Source organism: Urocampus carinirostris, chromosome 5 (genome assembly GCF_059441175.1).
Source record: "Urocampus carinirostris isolate Australia breed hairy pipefish chromosome 5, RoL_Ucar_1.0, whole genome shotgun sequence".
In the NCBI taxonomy this organism is placed as follows: domain Eukaryota; kingdom Metazoa; phylum Chordata; class Actinopteri; order Syngnathiformes; family Syngnathidae; genus Urocampus; species Urocampus carinirostris.
This window is the reverse complement of record NC_142353.1, coordinates 4,035,586-4,052,373: the sequence shown is the minus strand read 5'-3', so window position 1 is coordinate 4,052,373 and position 16,788 is coordinate 4,035,586. Positions and strand designations below refer to the sequence as shown.

Genomic DNA, 16,788 nt, shown 5'->3' with positions numbered 1-16,788 from the left:
TGGGGGCGGAGGGTCAGAGTGGGTACCCACGAGGCCGGAGGGTCGTGCCGCAGGAGGACGGCCGCGCCGTGGGGCTTGGGCCAGTTCCAATGGCTTGGACATATCCATGTGGGCAGGCTTAACCCTGTCCACGGATACAGTCTCTGGCCTACCACCAATGTCCACGACCATGGTCTTGTCACCATACTGCAGGACCTTAAACGGTCCATCATAAGGAGGGCGCAATGGTCCGCGGTGGGCATCGTGGCGAATGAAAACAAAACCAGCCGAGCGCAGGTTGGAGGGAAACCGTGAAACTGGCCTGCCGTGTCGCGATGTGGGGATAGGCACAAACGCTCCCGCAGTGCCCTGCAAGATGGACTTCTCCCTGGATGCAGCCCAGGGTGTCGTTGGGTCTGGGATGAAATCACCTGGCACCCGCAGCACTTGACCGTAAACCAACTCAGCTGAAGAGCACTGAAGGTCCTCTTTGGGAGCGGTCCTCAGTCCCAGCATGACCCAGGGTAGCTTATCGACCCAGTCCCCATCGGTCAGGCTGGCGCGCAGGGCCGCTTTGATCGAGCGGTGGAACCGCTCGCACAACCCGTTAGCCTGTGGGTGGTAGGCAGTGGTGCGGTGAAGTTTGACTCCCAGGCTCTCGGCAACCGTGTTCCACATCTCGGAGGTGAACTGTGCGCCCCTGTCAGATGAGAGATCTGCAGGGGGTCCAAAACGGGCGACCCATGTGCCGATGAACGCCCGGGCCACATCGACAGCTGAGGTGGAAGTCAGCGGAACTGCTTCAGGCCAACGGGTCGTCCTGTCCACCATCGTCAGGAGGTAAGTGAAACCGTGTGAAGGGGGCAGTGGGCCCACCAGGTCAATGTTAACGTGGTCAAACTTCCGTTTGGGGATGGCGAATGGTACCATTGGGGCCTTGATGTGACGGTGCACTTTGGCGCGTTGACATGCCACGCATGAGTCGACCCAGTCCCGGACGTCCTTTCTTATCCCTGTCCACACAAACTTCTGGGCCACTAACTTAATGGATGCTTTCCTGCCAGGATGAGACAGGCCGTGTATTGCCTCAAAAACAGCCCGACGCCAGCCAGCAGGGACCAGCGGCCTAGGCCAACCCATGGAGAGGTCACAACAAAGCTTGGCCACTCCACTCTCCGACCGCAACCTCCTCCAGCCGCAAACCAGTGTCTGAGCTCTTGAGCGTTTGGACGCCGTTATCAGAAGCCTGGTCCACACTCATACTGGAATAATCAAGCCCCAATTGCACAGCGCTGATGGTTGCTCTGGACAGGCAATCCGCAACCACGTTGGACTTCCCAGCAATGTGCCTGATGTCAGTCGTGTACTCCGATATGAATGACAGCTGGCACTGCTGGCGGGCGGACCACGGTTCGGACGTCTTGGACATGGAGAACGTAAGAGGCTTATGATCAACAAAGACGATGAACTCACGGCCCTCCAAGATGAAACGGAAGTGGCGAATCGCCAACCAAGTAGTTCTCTGTCGAATACACTGTATTTACGTTCTCTGGGGACCAGCTGGCGACTAAAAAAGGCGAGTGGCTGCCAAGCATTGTCAACCCACTGCTCGAACACGGCACCCACTAGTGCGACTGGGGCTCCGGGGGCTGGGTGAGCCAGCATGGCTGCCTGGCACAGCGCGGTTTTTGTGTCCTCGAATGCTTTGGTCCTCTCAGCGGTCCATTCAACAGCTTGATTGGGTGACCTACCCTTGAGGGCCTCGTAGAGTGGGCGCATGACAGCAGCGGCTCGGCGAATAAACCTATGGTAGAATGTCACCGTGCCGAGAAACTCCCTGAGGCCCCGCGCTGTTGGCGGCTGAGGAAAGGTAGAGACGGCCTCTACCTTAGACGATAGGGGGGAAGCCCCATCCTTGGTGATGAGATGCCCAAGGAAGTGGATGGAGGGTACGCCAAAAACACATTTCGCGGGATTTATAATCAGGCCATGCTGACTGAGCTTGGTGAAGAGGTCTCTGAGGTGCTCCAAGTGTTCCTCTTCTGAGGAGCTGGCAACAAGGACGTCGTCCAGGTTGACGAACACAAAAGGCATGTCCCTGAGCACTGAATCCATCAGCCTTTGGAAGGACTGAGCGGCATTTTTCAGTCCGAACGGCATCCTGAGAAATTCGAACAACCCAAATGGAGTTATCACGGCCGTCTTCGGTATATCTGAGGGATGCACTGGCAGTTGGTGGTATCCCCGCACTAGGTCCACCTTGGAAAAGAGAAGTTTGCCCGCCAGGTGTGCAGAGAAGTCTTGAATGTGCGGGACTGGGTAACGGTCGGGCGTGGTAGCCTCGTTAAGGCGGCGCTAGTCCCCGCATGGGCACCAGCCACCGCCTGGTTTCGGGACCATGTGTAGTGGAGAGGCCCAGGGGCTGTCTGATCGGCGAATGATGCCGAGACGTTCTATGTTAGCAAATTCGGATTTAGCAGCTGCCAGTCTGTCTGGATTGAGTCGTCGGGCCCTGGCATGAACCGGGGGCCCCTTGGTTTCAATGTGGTGCTCAACCCCATGTCTGGTCGTGGAGGCTGAGAAGGTGGGCTTCGCCAGACTGGGGAACTCGGCGAGGAGCCGGTGGTAAATATCACCGTCCAAGAGAGAGCTGGACAGACCCTCAAAAATCCCTTTGTCGCGGACACATGCGAGAGAGGAGAAATTCAATGCGTCAACGAGGCGGCCATTTTTCACATCGACGAGTAATCCATTGGCACACAGAAAATCTGCACCAAGAAGAGGAAAAGCAATATCCGCAGTGACAAAGTCCCATGTAAACTGCTGACCCCCAAAACACTCGTCCACTGTCCGTGTCCCGTATGTGAGGATGGGGGTGTCATTGGCAGAAGTTAATGGAGGTCCATGTGTTCTCCCCCCACATCGTCCACAGTGGCAGGGAGGACGCTCCTCTGGGCGCCGGTGTCACACAAGAACTTTTGGCCGGAGATGGCGTCCCGGATGAACAGTAGCCGGTTTCTTGCGCCTGCACTCACGGCCGCTACAGAGTGTAGGCCTTGAAGTTTCCCCTCGCGTTGGAGGTGCAAGGGGGACGGCACTTCTTGGCCCTGGGCCCAAAACGTGCATGGTAGTAACACAGACCTGACACATTCTGATCGTCAGTGGCCGCGCGTGCCTTGCTGGCTGGGGGCGTCGCACTTGGTGGTGTGTAGGTGCGTGTAGGGGCCAGCACCTCATTTGTGTATCTATGTGTGGCCAGGAAAAACCGGTCCGCTTCCTCTGCCAGTGCACGCGGATCTGTAATGGTTGTATTCGCAAGCGCCGTCTGGACATGCGGCGGCATGTCCAGCAGAAAAAGTTCAGTGAAAAGAAAATTTGGCTCTTCGGTGCCAAGCAAGTTTAACATCATTTCCATGTGATCCGATGGCTTACTGTCTCCTAAGCCCTGAATAGCAAGGAGGCGTCGAGCACGCTCAGAACGCGACAGTTCAAAGATCCTGAGGAGATATGCCTTCAGTCCCTTATATTTATCCAGTTCAGGAGGGGATGTGATGAAGCTCACCGCTCTGGCTGCAGTTGGGCTCCCCAGAGCACACACCATGTGGTAATAGCGAAAGTCATCATCAGTGATTCCGCGCAGGGCGAATTGAGCCTCTGCTTGTGCGAACCATGTTAACGCCGATGACTCCCAGAACTCGGGGAGCTTGAGAACGGGCGCGTATGCCATGTCGGTATGCTCAGTATTATGCACGGCCTCGGAAACTTCCACGAGACTAATGTCGGGGTCACCAATGTAGCGAGCAGAGACGGGAGTCGGCGGAGTGTCAAACAAAGGTGCCAACGAAAGCTGCTTTAATGACATTTAAACTTGCAATAACAAAACAAACACGAGAGTGGCTCGAGCCGGCCGAATTAAGAGTCCCCCTAGGAACTCGCTAACTTAACAATGTTTCCGTGGGTGAATTATGTAAAACCCACTACAACAGAACAATACTTTAAAATTAAGTTTGTTATAAATCTACTTATGACATTCATTGCATGGATATGACATGACTGTTTTACATCAGCCATCAGTACGTACCTGTGTTTACTCATCTTCATTCATGCAATGTTTGCTACAAGCCACGTGAACTCCTCTTTCTACGATGCTTTTAATGTATGTTTACGTTTTGTAGCGTCATAAATTTTGCTTCCTTTGAATATTTATTCGTGGACTGAGGTTTTGGCTTGATTCCTAACCACTTCTCCATTTTTCTTGTGTTCTCTGTGCGTCTACTTTTGTTAAGATTTGTCAATTTAATAGTGCTCTTACTCGTGATATTGCGGTAAGAAGTTTTCCATTGTGTGACGTCATTACGCGCGCACCATTTTTCGTTTTGCTAATTTTTGATCGCCATGTTGTATTGAATGGAGTCGTGTTCTTTTTTTGCTTGTTGTTGAGGAATAAATATGCTTAAAGGCTGGACCACAATGTCCTGCTTTTCTTCTCCCACATAAGGAAACTACACACTCTGACATATCCTGAACAACTTTGGAGATTTATATGCAAATGCGCGACCTTAAAACGCTCAGGGAAGTCCGGAAGCACGACGTTATTCGATGTCTTTTGATCGGCTGCCGAGTATGCAAATTGCTAAACAAACGGAAATTCCGAAAATTCCAAAACGAACGCAGATTTCGAAATCGGAATAAAGCAAACGTTTGATTTGAAAAGAGGTTTTTTTCTTTCTTAAAAAAAAGTTGTCGGCCACCCAAGCAGAGACGTGAAAAGTTGTACGCCCGACGTAAAAGATGCACACCCTGGGCGTCCGGGCAGACGTTATTTCAAACACTGGATATGGACAGCTACCATACCATTCATCAATAAAATCTTATTTTAGAAACTATCAAAACTTGAAACACACACACACACACACACACACCTTTAATGTATTCGCCATCAGTAAATGGTTTTCCGTGCTTTGCCACGCAGTGAGCAATGTCATGGCTTGCTTCAGTTGTGGCGTTTGTAGCATTGACAAATCTTTCAGGGTCTCTGTTTGTTTGCCGTATCTGGACACAACGCGTTTTAACGTCTCTGCCATGTCAGACTCATCATTGAATTCATGTTCATGTTTCGTCTTGTCATGACGTGTAACACTTGATGTGTGAGGTACAACGAGGCATAATGCTCAAACAGCGCGGTCATTTTTTGCACAAAGCCTAGGTCATCTGTCCACGCTGGCTGAAGCAAACGATATTTTTTCGCTGGGTGAGCTGTTGTGATTCGTTCATTTATCGTGCACCGGTGTTCTTGTGGGTGCGTTAAAACACGGATTCTCTGCGAGGAGCGGCGCAGACATGCATTCAGGAAGTAGAGGTGGCGGGGCGTTACCGTAAAGTCTCTAAATAACACAGCGCGCAACTGAAAATGTCTGAATTTCACCTAAAAATGCGCATGAAAAAAAAACATTATTTTACCGTACGCTCGCGTGCCAATGGTTAACCCCTCGCGCGCCACTGCTGGCACGCGTGCCATGGGTTGCCGACCCCTGCTGTAGACCTTTTCTGAAAATAGCTGGGTCATTGTGATTTTCTATTAAAATAAACAAACCATTTTTAGTGGTTGACCAATACTATTTACCCCTACTTACATAGTACCAGCATAGTAATAACATGATAAATTGTTATTTTAGAAATGCATATCAAACTGGTTGCCCGTTGCGCGATTTTGTAACAAAAAGTAGCTCTAAGCTTGAAAAAGGTTGGAGACTCCTGATTACATCGTGTCATCAGAAATTACAGGCTGCAAATTAGGGAGTTTGTTTGGCAAGATGTTGTTGCTTCTAATTGTTACTTGCTCGCCTGTACAAATATTAGCAGTTTAACCATCTGTTTGCTTGTGTCAACAAATTAGTGGATGGACATACGAAACTGTAGATCTCAAATCAATTACATGCTGCTCTAAACAACCGATGAGGCTTATTATAAAGCTGATAACTGAAAGATTACATTGCAAGTTTGCGTTGTACTTAATGAACAAATACAGTTGCCCTTTGGCCCTGAACTGACAAGTATTGGTGAACTTTTATGGACTACATATAAAGACCGTAGTCTTTATTAACTGATAGCACATGGTCAGATGTTGGAGCATTCACGGTTCACAGATCCCTTAACGGCTATGGTCGTCGGGGTACCAGTTCCTGTGGTATGTCTTGGGCAAGTACAGCCTGGCGGCGCTCATCCCTCCCCAGGCCGTTTTTGGGGTAGGGATTTGCTCCCCCACATGAAACAGATTTGGTTTCTATGCTTTCCAGTAGCAGGATAAACCTCCTGAGCTGACTCAGATAAAGCCCCTTCATCATCTGGTCATTATTCAATTTTCTGTGTAAGGCGCCATCCCAAACATTCAGAGATGGGCCGGACCTCAGCATTGACGGGCAGCGGCGTGTGACAATACTGATACTGACAATAAAGTCAAGTCAAGTCAAGTCATTTTTATTTGTATAGCCCTAAATCACGAAGAGTCTCAAAGGGCTTCACAGATTATTACACTATATTACAGACTATTTTTCAGCCGACGAGAAGAGTAGGTTATTCATATGCTATGGAGTAGAAGTGAATTTTAAGTTTAGATTTAAACATTTCCACTGAGGTTGCAGATCGGATCTCAGGGGGAAGAGCATTCCACAGCATCGGTGCCTGGATGGAGAACGCTCTCGAACCAGCAGAACACTTCTTTGCTCTGTTCTATTCCAAAATAATCAGTATCACATTGCAATATAAGCATTGCATAATTTGTTGTTTTATGTCAATTAATACAGCACTTATCAAAGACACTTCTAAAGAAGGGTGTCCAATTTTTCTTTTCTTGGTTTTCAGTTATTAAGTATGGGGAACATTCGCTCATTCTGAGAAAAAATTCAAGATACGAGCATGATCCGGTAAATGATTAATACGCCACCTTTAAGGTTATCTTCGATTTTTGTCATTAGGTACATAAGATGGGACAGTGAGCCACAAAATGGACCCCCTTGCTTCAAGTAAACCTATTTAGAAGACATGGACAACTTCATACAGACATTAATGATGGATCATATAAGGTCTTTCTCTTTTTTTCCTTCTTCAAAGGACAAGTTGCAAACAGAATAAGTGAGTTTAAACCTCTCATTTCTTAACAAAAATCAACACTGTTTAGAGTTTTATTTCTATTTCAAAAATTGAAAACACCCAGATCATGGGAAGAAGGGACTAAGAAATGTTTAAAAAAGAAATGTGTTAATTTGGCAGAGTGCATTAGATGTCAAAGTGGTAAGGTTCATCCTCTGACAGAATCAGGTGTGCTCAACCAGTCTTTCCTTGTTTTGAAGTTTGAAAAGTCTTTGAAAAGCGCTTTGAAACAATGTGTACTGTATAAAAATAAATAAAAGGAACTAAGCTGCATTGGGATAAAGTGTTTGCTTGCTTTTTTCACTTTAGCTCTCACTCTGATATGTGTTTCAAAGTCACAACGTGTACTGTTTTTTTTTTTTATCAAATCACATATTTATGATGTAATATTCTCCAGAGCTCATGTTGTGATTTCTGCTTCAAGTCAATTGCACCCAAGATAAAAAGGATTCCTAATTAAAGTTACAAGCTGTTGGTGCCGCATGGGAGTAAGATATTAGTACAATGCTTGAAAAACATTTAGTCCATATTGATGAATTGGTTGTGATTGCTTTCTCCTGCTGGTGTACAATATGTATAAAAATATAAAAATGACTCAATTTTTTTTATTGTCCTGGGAGTTTTTGAGATGCGATATTGCGCTCATGCTCAAACTGTGAGGGGCAGAAAAAAATTACTTGCACAGCTGGAGTAAGCAGGGCTACAGTGTCTCAACTGGAAAGCACTATGCTCGGGGTTTGTTTTGTTTTTTTCTTTTGCTGGCACTAATAGATGCTCACGCTTAGATCAAAGAAGTCCGCTGATGTGGCTTAAAGAACGTTACGCCTCCAAAACCTCAGCCCCCACGAGCTTTATGAGCTGGCATAGAGTGGACAAAGTGAGCAGCCTCACGTTTACTAGACATGGGGATGCTGACTTTTAATTTGGGAGGTCATTTATTGGGCTTTTGTACATCAAAAAGACACAATAGCCTCTTTTACAGTCATTGAGTATGGTTGGGTGGCGTCTATCTACATTAGTCCTCAATTGTTTTCTGTCACGCAAACTACTCAAAATCAATAAATGATAATCCATTCAAACTTATCACCAACATTACTCAAGAGCAAAATATTTAAAAAACCTGAAAAAGAAAATTGTATAAACTAATTAGTGCCATTGCTTTTTTAAATAAAGAAAAAATATGAATGAATCGGCACGTTTTGCAATACAGGTTTCTGAAAGAGAACCAAGCAATTCTCCGCTCCTGCTCATTTATACGATGCCAACAATTTTTGCTGGTTTACTGACGTATAAGTCACAAAGCAGGATTATTGGAAATACTGGGTACCAAGGACGTAGGTTTGGGGTTGGCATTATTGAGGACCAAATCCTAACAAAACATAAGTCTCACATAAGATAAGGGAAAACTGCCGTCAATACATTGGTCCTATGCATCAGTGCTTCAGGAAAGACCTGATTGAACCTTTTGCCGCTGCTTTGATTGATTGATATGATTTTTTTTTAAGTTATTACATAATATTGGAGGGGACAAAACAACAATTGCTCGATATTGGTGGTACACATCACCTCCGCCAATGTCTTATCTCTGCTTTTCGCTGAAAAAAAAAAAAACTCAAGCGTCTTATCAGTGTCATAGGTGAGCAATGTCTTGAAATGACAGCTTAATTTATTTGGTTTTATGCTGTCCGCTACCAACATTTTTTAAATAGCAAGCTATCCGGTCTTTCCTTGTCTCAGACTCCGTATTTGCAGTTGTCAAAGTTCCTCGTCTTAGTTTTTGGGAGGAGAATATTTTTCACTTTACCCCAACTCTCTCTTTGCCGGTCTCCTCATCTGAATTAAATATTTTGATAATGGGTCACTTTAGGGCCCGCTCCACTTCCTGTCTACACTTCATACTTTATGCTGTGCGCTAAATGCACTGTGGGAAGGCTAAACGTAAACAAAACACTCTGCCGCAACTGCCTACTTAGTGTAGTTGGGGTGCAATTGTACTTGATTCCCCACAGTCAAGCGCGCCTGCGCCCTCTTGATGGAGCCTGACCCCCAACCCCCACGATTTGAGAGACACTGATTTACATTGAGATGAATGCCCCTACAGACAAAAAGTCAAGTGTATGTGCAATAGACACATTCATGCATACCCATCAAGATTTTTTCATTTGTGGAAATATCTTTCCTTGCAGGATCCCCGCGCTTCCGGTTAAAAACTTGACTGGGTCTGGACCACTGCATCCAGCACTAGCAGGTTGGGTCAGCTGCAATTTTGTCTTTGTGGTGAACCCATTTTAAAACTTTTCATGTCATTTTTCTTTTTTTTTCTATGTGTGTATTTGTGTGTGTTGTTACATACGCATCAGGTATGACAGGTATCCTGATGTGCGCTGTAGGTCTCCCTGTTTGTCTGACCCGCGCACCCAAACCCATTCTGCACCCACCGCACATCAGTAAGAGCGATATGAACCCTGTGCCAGGATTTAATGGTATGAGACGCAAGACCAAGAAAAAGCATTTGAGGAAAGGTAAGATGACAGTGAGCATTGTCGGTCAGGAGTCATGGGGGTCATTAGCTGAAAAATTATAGATATCCACTACTTTTAAAATCTTTTGGGTCACCACGACAATGGTATATTTTCCATGAAAAGGAACGCTTTTTCATTAATCAAACGAGTTGCAAAATAAATTAAAAAGATAGTAAAGGCTTTGAAAAGGTTAGAAATAATCATTTTTATTTTCAAAGAATGAAAATTTATAAGTAACCCCAAACTTTTGAATGGTATAGAGTATAAGTTACTCTGGACTCCAAGACAAAAATGCAAAAATATGTAAAAACAAAACCTACATATAATTTAGTTATGAGCTATTTTACACTACAGAAGAAGGTAGTTTTGGGCGTTGAATAAAAAGCTAATTTACTGCGTGAAAGGCCGATAAGGCAAAGAACAGACATGTCTAATATACCACCCGAGGTCTAGACCCGGCCTTTCAAAAGTTGTGATTTTTTTATTTTTTAATGTAAATTAAATGCTCCCTGTGGCTGCTAGAGGGCAGTAAAGGATATATTGTCGGCTTTAGTAGGCCAAACCTAGTAGTTTGATATAATGTAGTCTAATCTTATTGGCCATGGAATGCTTAAACTTTTATTTTTTATTTCTTTTGTATTCCTTTCAAACCAGTATGACAATCAAGGCATTTTTTCCCATAGCTCGCATTTGAGATCGTATAGTGAATTGGTTCAGGTGTAAAACTGTTTTCACTCAACAGTTAGAATAAACCAGTTAATGCATTCAATGCCAAAAATAAAAAAAATGTTACCCCATCCTTTGTGAATAAATATGTTATACTTAGAAAACATCCATTGTCATCCATGATAATAATTTGTAAACTACTAAAGTAGGCTAAATGATAAAACATAATACTAAAGTTCTCCTACTGATCCAACCCCTGAACCAAACTGAGTTTTACATCCCTGGCCTAGGAGAAGCAAGTAGTTCTTAGTGTAGAAGCTCAATTTTTGATGTCGCTATAACGTGGTTTACTTTTCATGGTTTTGCTACTTCACAGAATTTCATTGTCCATTGTGTTCTACATTATGATTGGCTAAACACAAGATAGTAGTTAAGTTAATGTTGACAATAGACAGTACTTTTTTTGTTAAGCAAAGGCTTAGGTCTTCAAGAATGCTTTTTCTTTGATTTTGATGCATTTTAGAGTATTGTTTGTATAATTATTGGATAGTAAATTTAAAAAAAAGTTTCTCCTTGATGGATTTTGCCTATCACGGGTTCATTTTGGAACCTAACCTCAGCGATAAACGAGAGATCACAGTGAAAGCTGCAGCTAGCTTTTGGTGTAGAAAAAAGATGTTAGTTTTGGGCAGAGATTAAGATGTATAACAGGTAGTTAGTTCTGTATGTTTTTCTGAAAATATCTGATTCCACAACTTTGTATTGGCAGCAAATGACGTGTTCTGTCAGGCATATATTTTTCTATGAGTGGCTCGAAAGAGTATGTTGCAGAAACAGCCAACAAATAATTAATGCGCTACATAGTAATAGAAAATACAGTGCCGTCCAAATATTGACCCTGATCTATTTCGGAACAATAAAATATCTTTCCGAAAGCTTGCGGATTTCACAATTATGAAATGACTATTTCATATTCCTGTTCAAGGGTTCGCGTCTGTAAGAATTTTATTTTTAAATGATGCATGTCTTTCTGGGTTTTAATTTTTGTTCCAATTACAGACTCAGGCTTACTCACCTACTATAAAAACATACTTGGTGGTACATTTGAAATTATTATTTTCCTCTAATAGTGAGTACAAATAGTTGTTTCTATTTCATTGACGGGAGACTTGAGACCTATTTCACTCAAGAGGTTCTTAGTAAACTGACATTTTGGCCAAATTATACAGACAGAACCCAACTAAATTGTTTTACTCATCAGTTGAGGTAGAAAGCATTTACAGACCTTGGCCTGATTGAAAACTGGTCAGTCTAAGCCATGAAAACTCTGGACTTCCCAAGGGAATATCTTTCCTAATTGATCAGTGAGGCTTTCATTGCGAAACTAGACTGCCCTCATCCTGCTCACTGGCCCTTTACAGCTAACGCTGTGTTTGTATTCTTTCACCTTAACTGAATCTAGATTTTGCACACCAAAACCCTCAGGCTGGGTCAATTTTTTGCAGGTCCTTACTCATGCATCAAGAAACAAAACATAAATGGTTTGTTTTTAAACCCAAGCGATGTGCGTTTTGCTTTCCAATGATACAAGTTGTGATTTTTCACTTTGCCATTATGCCACTACAAGTGTACTTGTATCAGAATAAAACATCAGTGTGATGCAAAATGCATTGGAATAAGGCAGAATAGTGGAACAGATCTCTTTCTCCCTGACTTAATCAGATTGGATCTTTCTCGAAGTAGCTAAGCTATACAGAAGTTGTTATCAAATCATTGTTATTTTTTAATACGAGGTTATATATAAAAATACAAGTGGTATTGGTACTTGATATTGATGACTATTTAAAAAAAGAATTGGACCACTGGCAATGTTCCCTCTAATTTTCCACGGGTCTGAGCGTTCACACAAAGTCAGTGAGCAACGCTTGAAACAACAGTGAGCAACAGCAAGATCAAGCATGGCAACTAAATCATTATCAAACATGTCCAAAACTTGACATCACGTTACATTTTGCTAAGTTTCCGGCAATGCAAAATTATTTTTCACTTTTGAATCAATTGACCAATGTACAATTGCAAAGGTTGCAGGGCCTACAAACGTCATTTGTTCCTTATTCCTTTTTTAAAAAAATCTCATTGTGTTTATTTTTTCCTAGCTGTTACTTTTTTCTTGCTTTTTTGTGCTCTATTACATTTTTTTCCCTTTATTTGCTTCTTTCTTTTCTTCTGGCTTCTTTTCTGAAATTTTCTTGCTCTTTTTTTCTCTTTTTCTCTCCTTTTGTTTTGTTTTTTTCTCAGCTTTTCACTACTTTTCCTTTGTCTTTTTTATTTTCTGTTCTATTTCTAGTTCTAGTTCCTTTAAGTCATTTTGTGCACAATTTTACATAACATTTGGTCATGTAGGGATTAAAGAAGCAAAAACAACCTGAAAAGCTGTTTGGGACCCGAAAGAGCCGGTTCTTTTTAGTGAGCCGAGCCAAAAAAGCCGGTTCTCGAAAAACTCTACTGACTTTACTCAACTTCGTTCTACTTCGACATTCACTTCAAAATACCGCATTTAGAACACAGCGCCAGGGGAACCCGTGTATTTTTACCTTCATACACTGTAACTTTGACTTAATTCGCGTTTTTATTAGCAATTTCGAGCCCTCATTTTTGTAAGCTGGCTAGATTTTCTTGCGCGCTGAAAAGCTCTGGGTAGTGCGCAATTGCGCACACACGCAGATTAGAGGGAACAACTAATATTAAAATTTTAGGGCTGTTTAATATAGTAATTTTTCAGATGAAATTAACACTCAACTCTTTCAATACCATCTTCTGATACTACTAGCACGAAAAGTTCCACCACCACTCTCTCTGTCCACTAGAGGTAGCTAGCTGGTATTGGTATCTACCGTTGCTAGCCTCAATTACTCAAACGGATACTAATAGTTTGTACTTACTCATTCCCTCCTGATAAAATTTAACTCTAGTAGACACTCAAACAAAAGAGAGAAGACATCAATCTATTTTAAAACTGCAATGAATACTAGAAAGGAAGCCTCCAGATAAGAAAGTCCAACCTGTTCTAAAGAAGAATGAAGAATTAAGCAGCTAGGCCTTGGTGGGTTCAGAATGTGGTGAGTTTAGTGGGTCTGGCTGATCTCAATACTGAGCGCTGTTGAACTGACCTCTCAAGTCGACACAGATAGAGACGTCTCTAACTTGACCTTTGCCAACGCATTGAATACAGTACCCTAAATGTAATCAGTCAAAGCTAAATGTTGGTCCTCACATTCCTTACAGCTGCTGCTACCAGCAACAGTATGATCAAAACAACAGAGCTGGAAAAAAGCTTGTGATTGAAGTGGGGGGCTGGGCAAGGCTCTCACTTGGTCTCGTAACTCACTCTCCGTTCACGTCCAATCACTTTTTAAACTTTTAATGAGAAAATGACTTCAAGAAAGTAAGGAGGAGAATAATGGGGAAAGAAAAAAAACCTCAAAACGTATAAAATATTCATTGCAATCCAAACGGACTAACAAATATTTGTCATAATGATGTAAGATATGATAATTTGTTTATATGATTGATAGAAGAAGCATCCAAACTTATTTTTTCATTTGATTTGTTTATTTTGTGATCATATTTTTTGAAAAGAGAAAAAAAATAAACGAAAGAAATACAAAAGAATGAGGCATTGATGGCCACTTAAACATGTTAGCGCAACCTATAAATGTGGACCCTATGTTATTATTTTTTCTTTTATCAGCACAGAAGGAAAAAGGCTGAAATGTAATAACTTTAAAACTTGTACTTAATTTAATTGTCTTTTGTGTGACAAGGCAAAACCCCAGAGGATGTTGTCAAAAGATACACCGACAAGGTTAAAATGCCACCAGATGAGGTAAAACATACACCACAAGTGAGAGAATTGTAGAGGATAAAAATCTACAGGTATGGAGTGAAATATTATTTACAGGACTGTACCATCTGCATGGAGAGACTGGCCATTGCATCAGGCTACGAAGGCGTCCTACAGCACAAGGGCATCAAGCCAGAGTCAGTGGGCAAACTTGGCAAATGTGGCCATATGTACCATCTGCTGTGCCTTGTGGCCATGTACAACAATGGCAATAAGGTAGGTAAAAAGCTTGCCAGCCAACTGTTGGTACGGTGTCACTCTCTAGGCTCGATTTACAAAGCGCCCTGCCTGTCGGCTCCACCGGGCTCGCAAAACACTGACCGTCAGATTATCCAACTAAGCAGTTAGTTCCAAAGATTGGAATCTTTTCGAATGGTGCTTGTGCGTCTCGAAAGACCCATTCTGGGACTTGCAGGAAATCATCATGAATTCAGCTAATTTTGGTGCAGTTGCATGAAATATTAACAGCGCCCCTTTTATGCTTATGCAGAAGCAGAAGATGCAAAAGCGATTTGTTTGTGCTAATTTAAATAAAAACGAGCCACTGCTTGGACTTTACACACCGAAGTGGCTTGTTGCTTAAAGATTGGAGAAATACGAAGCAAATGCGGAAGCTGTTTGCACAAAACTACTGATGCGCTTTGTGTGGAACACAAATGAGTCAAGAGTTCCAAAGGGAATAGATCGAGGGCACTTTTGAAGCAGAATAATCTTTAAGCAGTAGGGGGGAGCAAGCCTGGAAATGTATGTCATGATACGATCCAAGTAAATCCATGGGAGTTTCGATCAATGCCGATCCAATACTGTTACTTTTTGCTTGTACATAACATGATTATTGTATAATAGAATCCTCCCCTTCAGTGAGTTTATATTCATGATAAACACAGCACAAATATTTTAGACAGAAGAAAATTTACCTTTTTTTATTAAATAACTACCAATCAAAGTTTAACAGGGATAGGTCTGTTACAACTGTTTCAGAGAAAGCCAATAGAGTCAAATAAAAAGCAGAAATTTATTGAGAATACAAATATTACTATGTCAACATGTCAACTATGCATTCCACTGCACAATATTTTGAAATAAAGTCAGAAAGTGCAAATAGTGTAAACCATAAAATCTACTACACTTACAGAGCAAAAATCAAGAGAGTCAAACCAAAAAATTAGCAATTTAATGAACAAGCCCCTTTGGTGACAACGGATTTTCAGGTTTTTGTTTGAGGAACACTCTGCATTTGTGGTTGCAGGTCGTTGCTCCTTGTCGGGTCAACTATTTTACTGTTTATGTAAATTTGCCACAATAGCAGACCACTGTTAAACACTGAACTGTGATAATTCTTATTGGCCGAGCACTCCATCACTCAAATGACAAACTAGAACTATAAATCACTAAAAGAAAAACCTAGTGTTTTGCGGTTACACCATCGTACTACGTCACATTGCGGTATTAGACTTTGGTTCATCGCGCAGCCCTGCTTCCCGTTTTCCTCTTACATATTTAGCATCTGAAAATGGTGTTGTGTGTAGATTTGGCCCTCTCTTCTGCCTGGTAGGCGAGGTGCAGCAGCAGGCCAGGTAGGAAGGTGTGTTAAAAGTGTGCCTGTCAGTCACTCTAACAGGCATAAACTTAAAGTGTGGCTGAGGGCACTGGGTGGGAGAGGTCTGTGTTTTATACATAAGGAAGCAGCGCTTTGAGGAAATTGCTTAAAGGGTGAAGCATTGATTCTAAGACAGTACTATCGTGCCTAGTATCGGTAATATTGATATTTGGATGCGACCGACCGACCCAATCAGCTGTGTTCCCTTGCTCCCTATCAAAGGCTTGATTCCCAAGACACAAGATGATTGACTGGATTTCATTTGCCGCAGGAAAACAGCCACAGGTCCCTCTTATTGCTTGACAATAGATGCTGATGAACAGCTTCCTCTTGCTGTATAATCGTCAATCACTTGCTATTACTCAAAATATAGACAATGAAGAGCTCATATTTCCGCATGTAATTGCAAACATTTCTCCCGAGCAGGACGGCAGTCTTCAATGCCCGACGTGTAAGACCATTTACGGAGAGAAAACGGGCACTCAGCCTCCTGGGAAGATGGAGTACCACGTTATCCCGCACTGCCTGCCCGGTTATCCGGATTCCAAGACCATCCGCATCATTTACGACATTGCCGCCGGTGTCCAGGTTGAAATTTATCTTACTTGGATAATCCTTTTTGTGCTGTCTTCCGCCTGCTTTCTTCTCGAAATCGCTTGCCTTACAGGGGCTGCTTTATCCATTCATATGTAATGAATCTTGTACCAAGGTGAGCCGTTGTTTTGCTTTCCCGAGACTCTCAATCAAAAAGATTATCAGTGGCTGTTAAAAGAATCTTGTAATGTGCTGTCCACTGTATATGTTCAAATATACTTTAGCAGTACGCTAAACTCCTTTGTCTCATCCAAACTCTGAAGATGGTGCGGTGTTCGTCCACAGGTTTATCGATTTGAAAACAGTGTAAAACTGACAACAGAAAAAGGAGCACTCTTACTAATATATCGTTTGTACATATTTTAAAATTGCAG

General features: G+C 42.8%; 1 protein-coding gene across 3 annotated transcripts in view; it reads left to right on the top strand.

The window, feature by feature from the left end:
* dtx1 (deltex 1, E3 ubiquitin ligase) overlaps positions 1–16,788 on the top strand; it is a 90,954-nt gene that overhangs the window by 57,400 nt on the left and 16,766 nt on the right. The window contains exons 4-8 of one of the 3 annotated variants that reach the window (XM_088335399.1): positions 9,315–9,376; positions 9,519–9,650; positions 14,141–14,202; positions 14,278–14,436; positions 16,247–16,408. In XM_088335399.1, the coding sequence (XP_088191525.1) occupies positions 9,315–9,376; positions 9,519–9,650; positions 14,141–14,202; positions 14,278–14,436; positions 16,247–16,408 (577 nt within the window). Of the gene's footprint in view, positions 1–9,314; positions 9,377–9,488; positions 9,651–14,140; positions 14,203–14,277; positions 14,437–16,246; positions 16,530–16,788 lie in introns of all 3 variants that reach the window. The other 2 variants (XM_088335398.1, XM_088335401.1) reach the window with 2 other exon arrangements.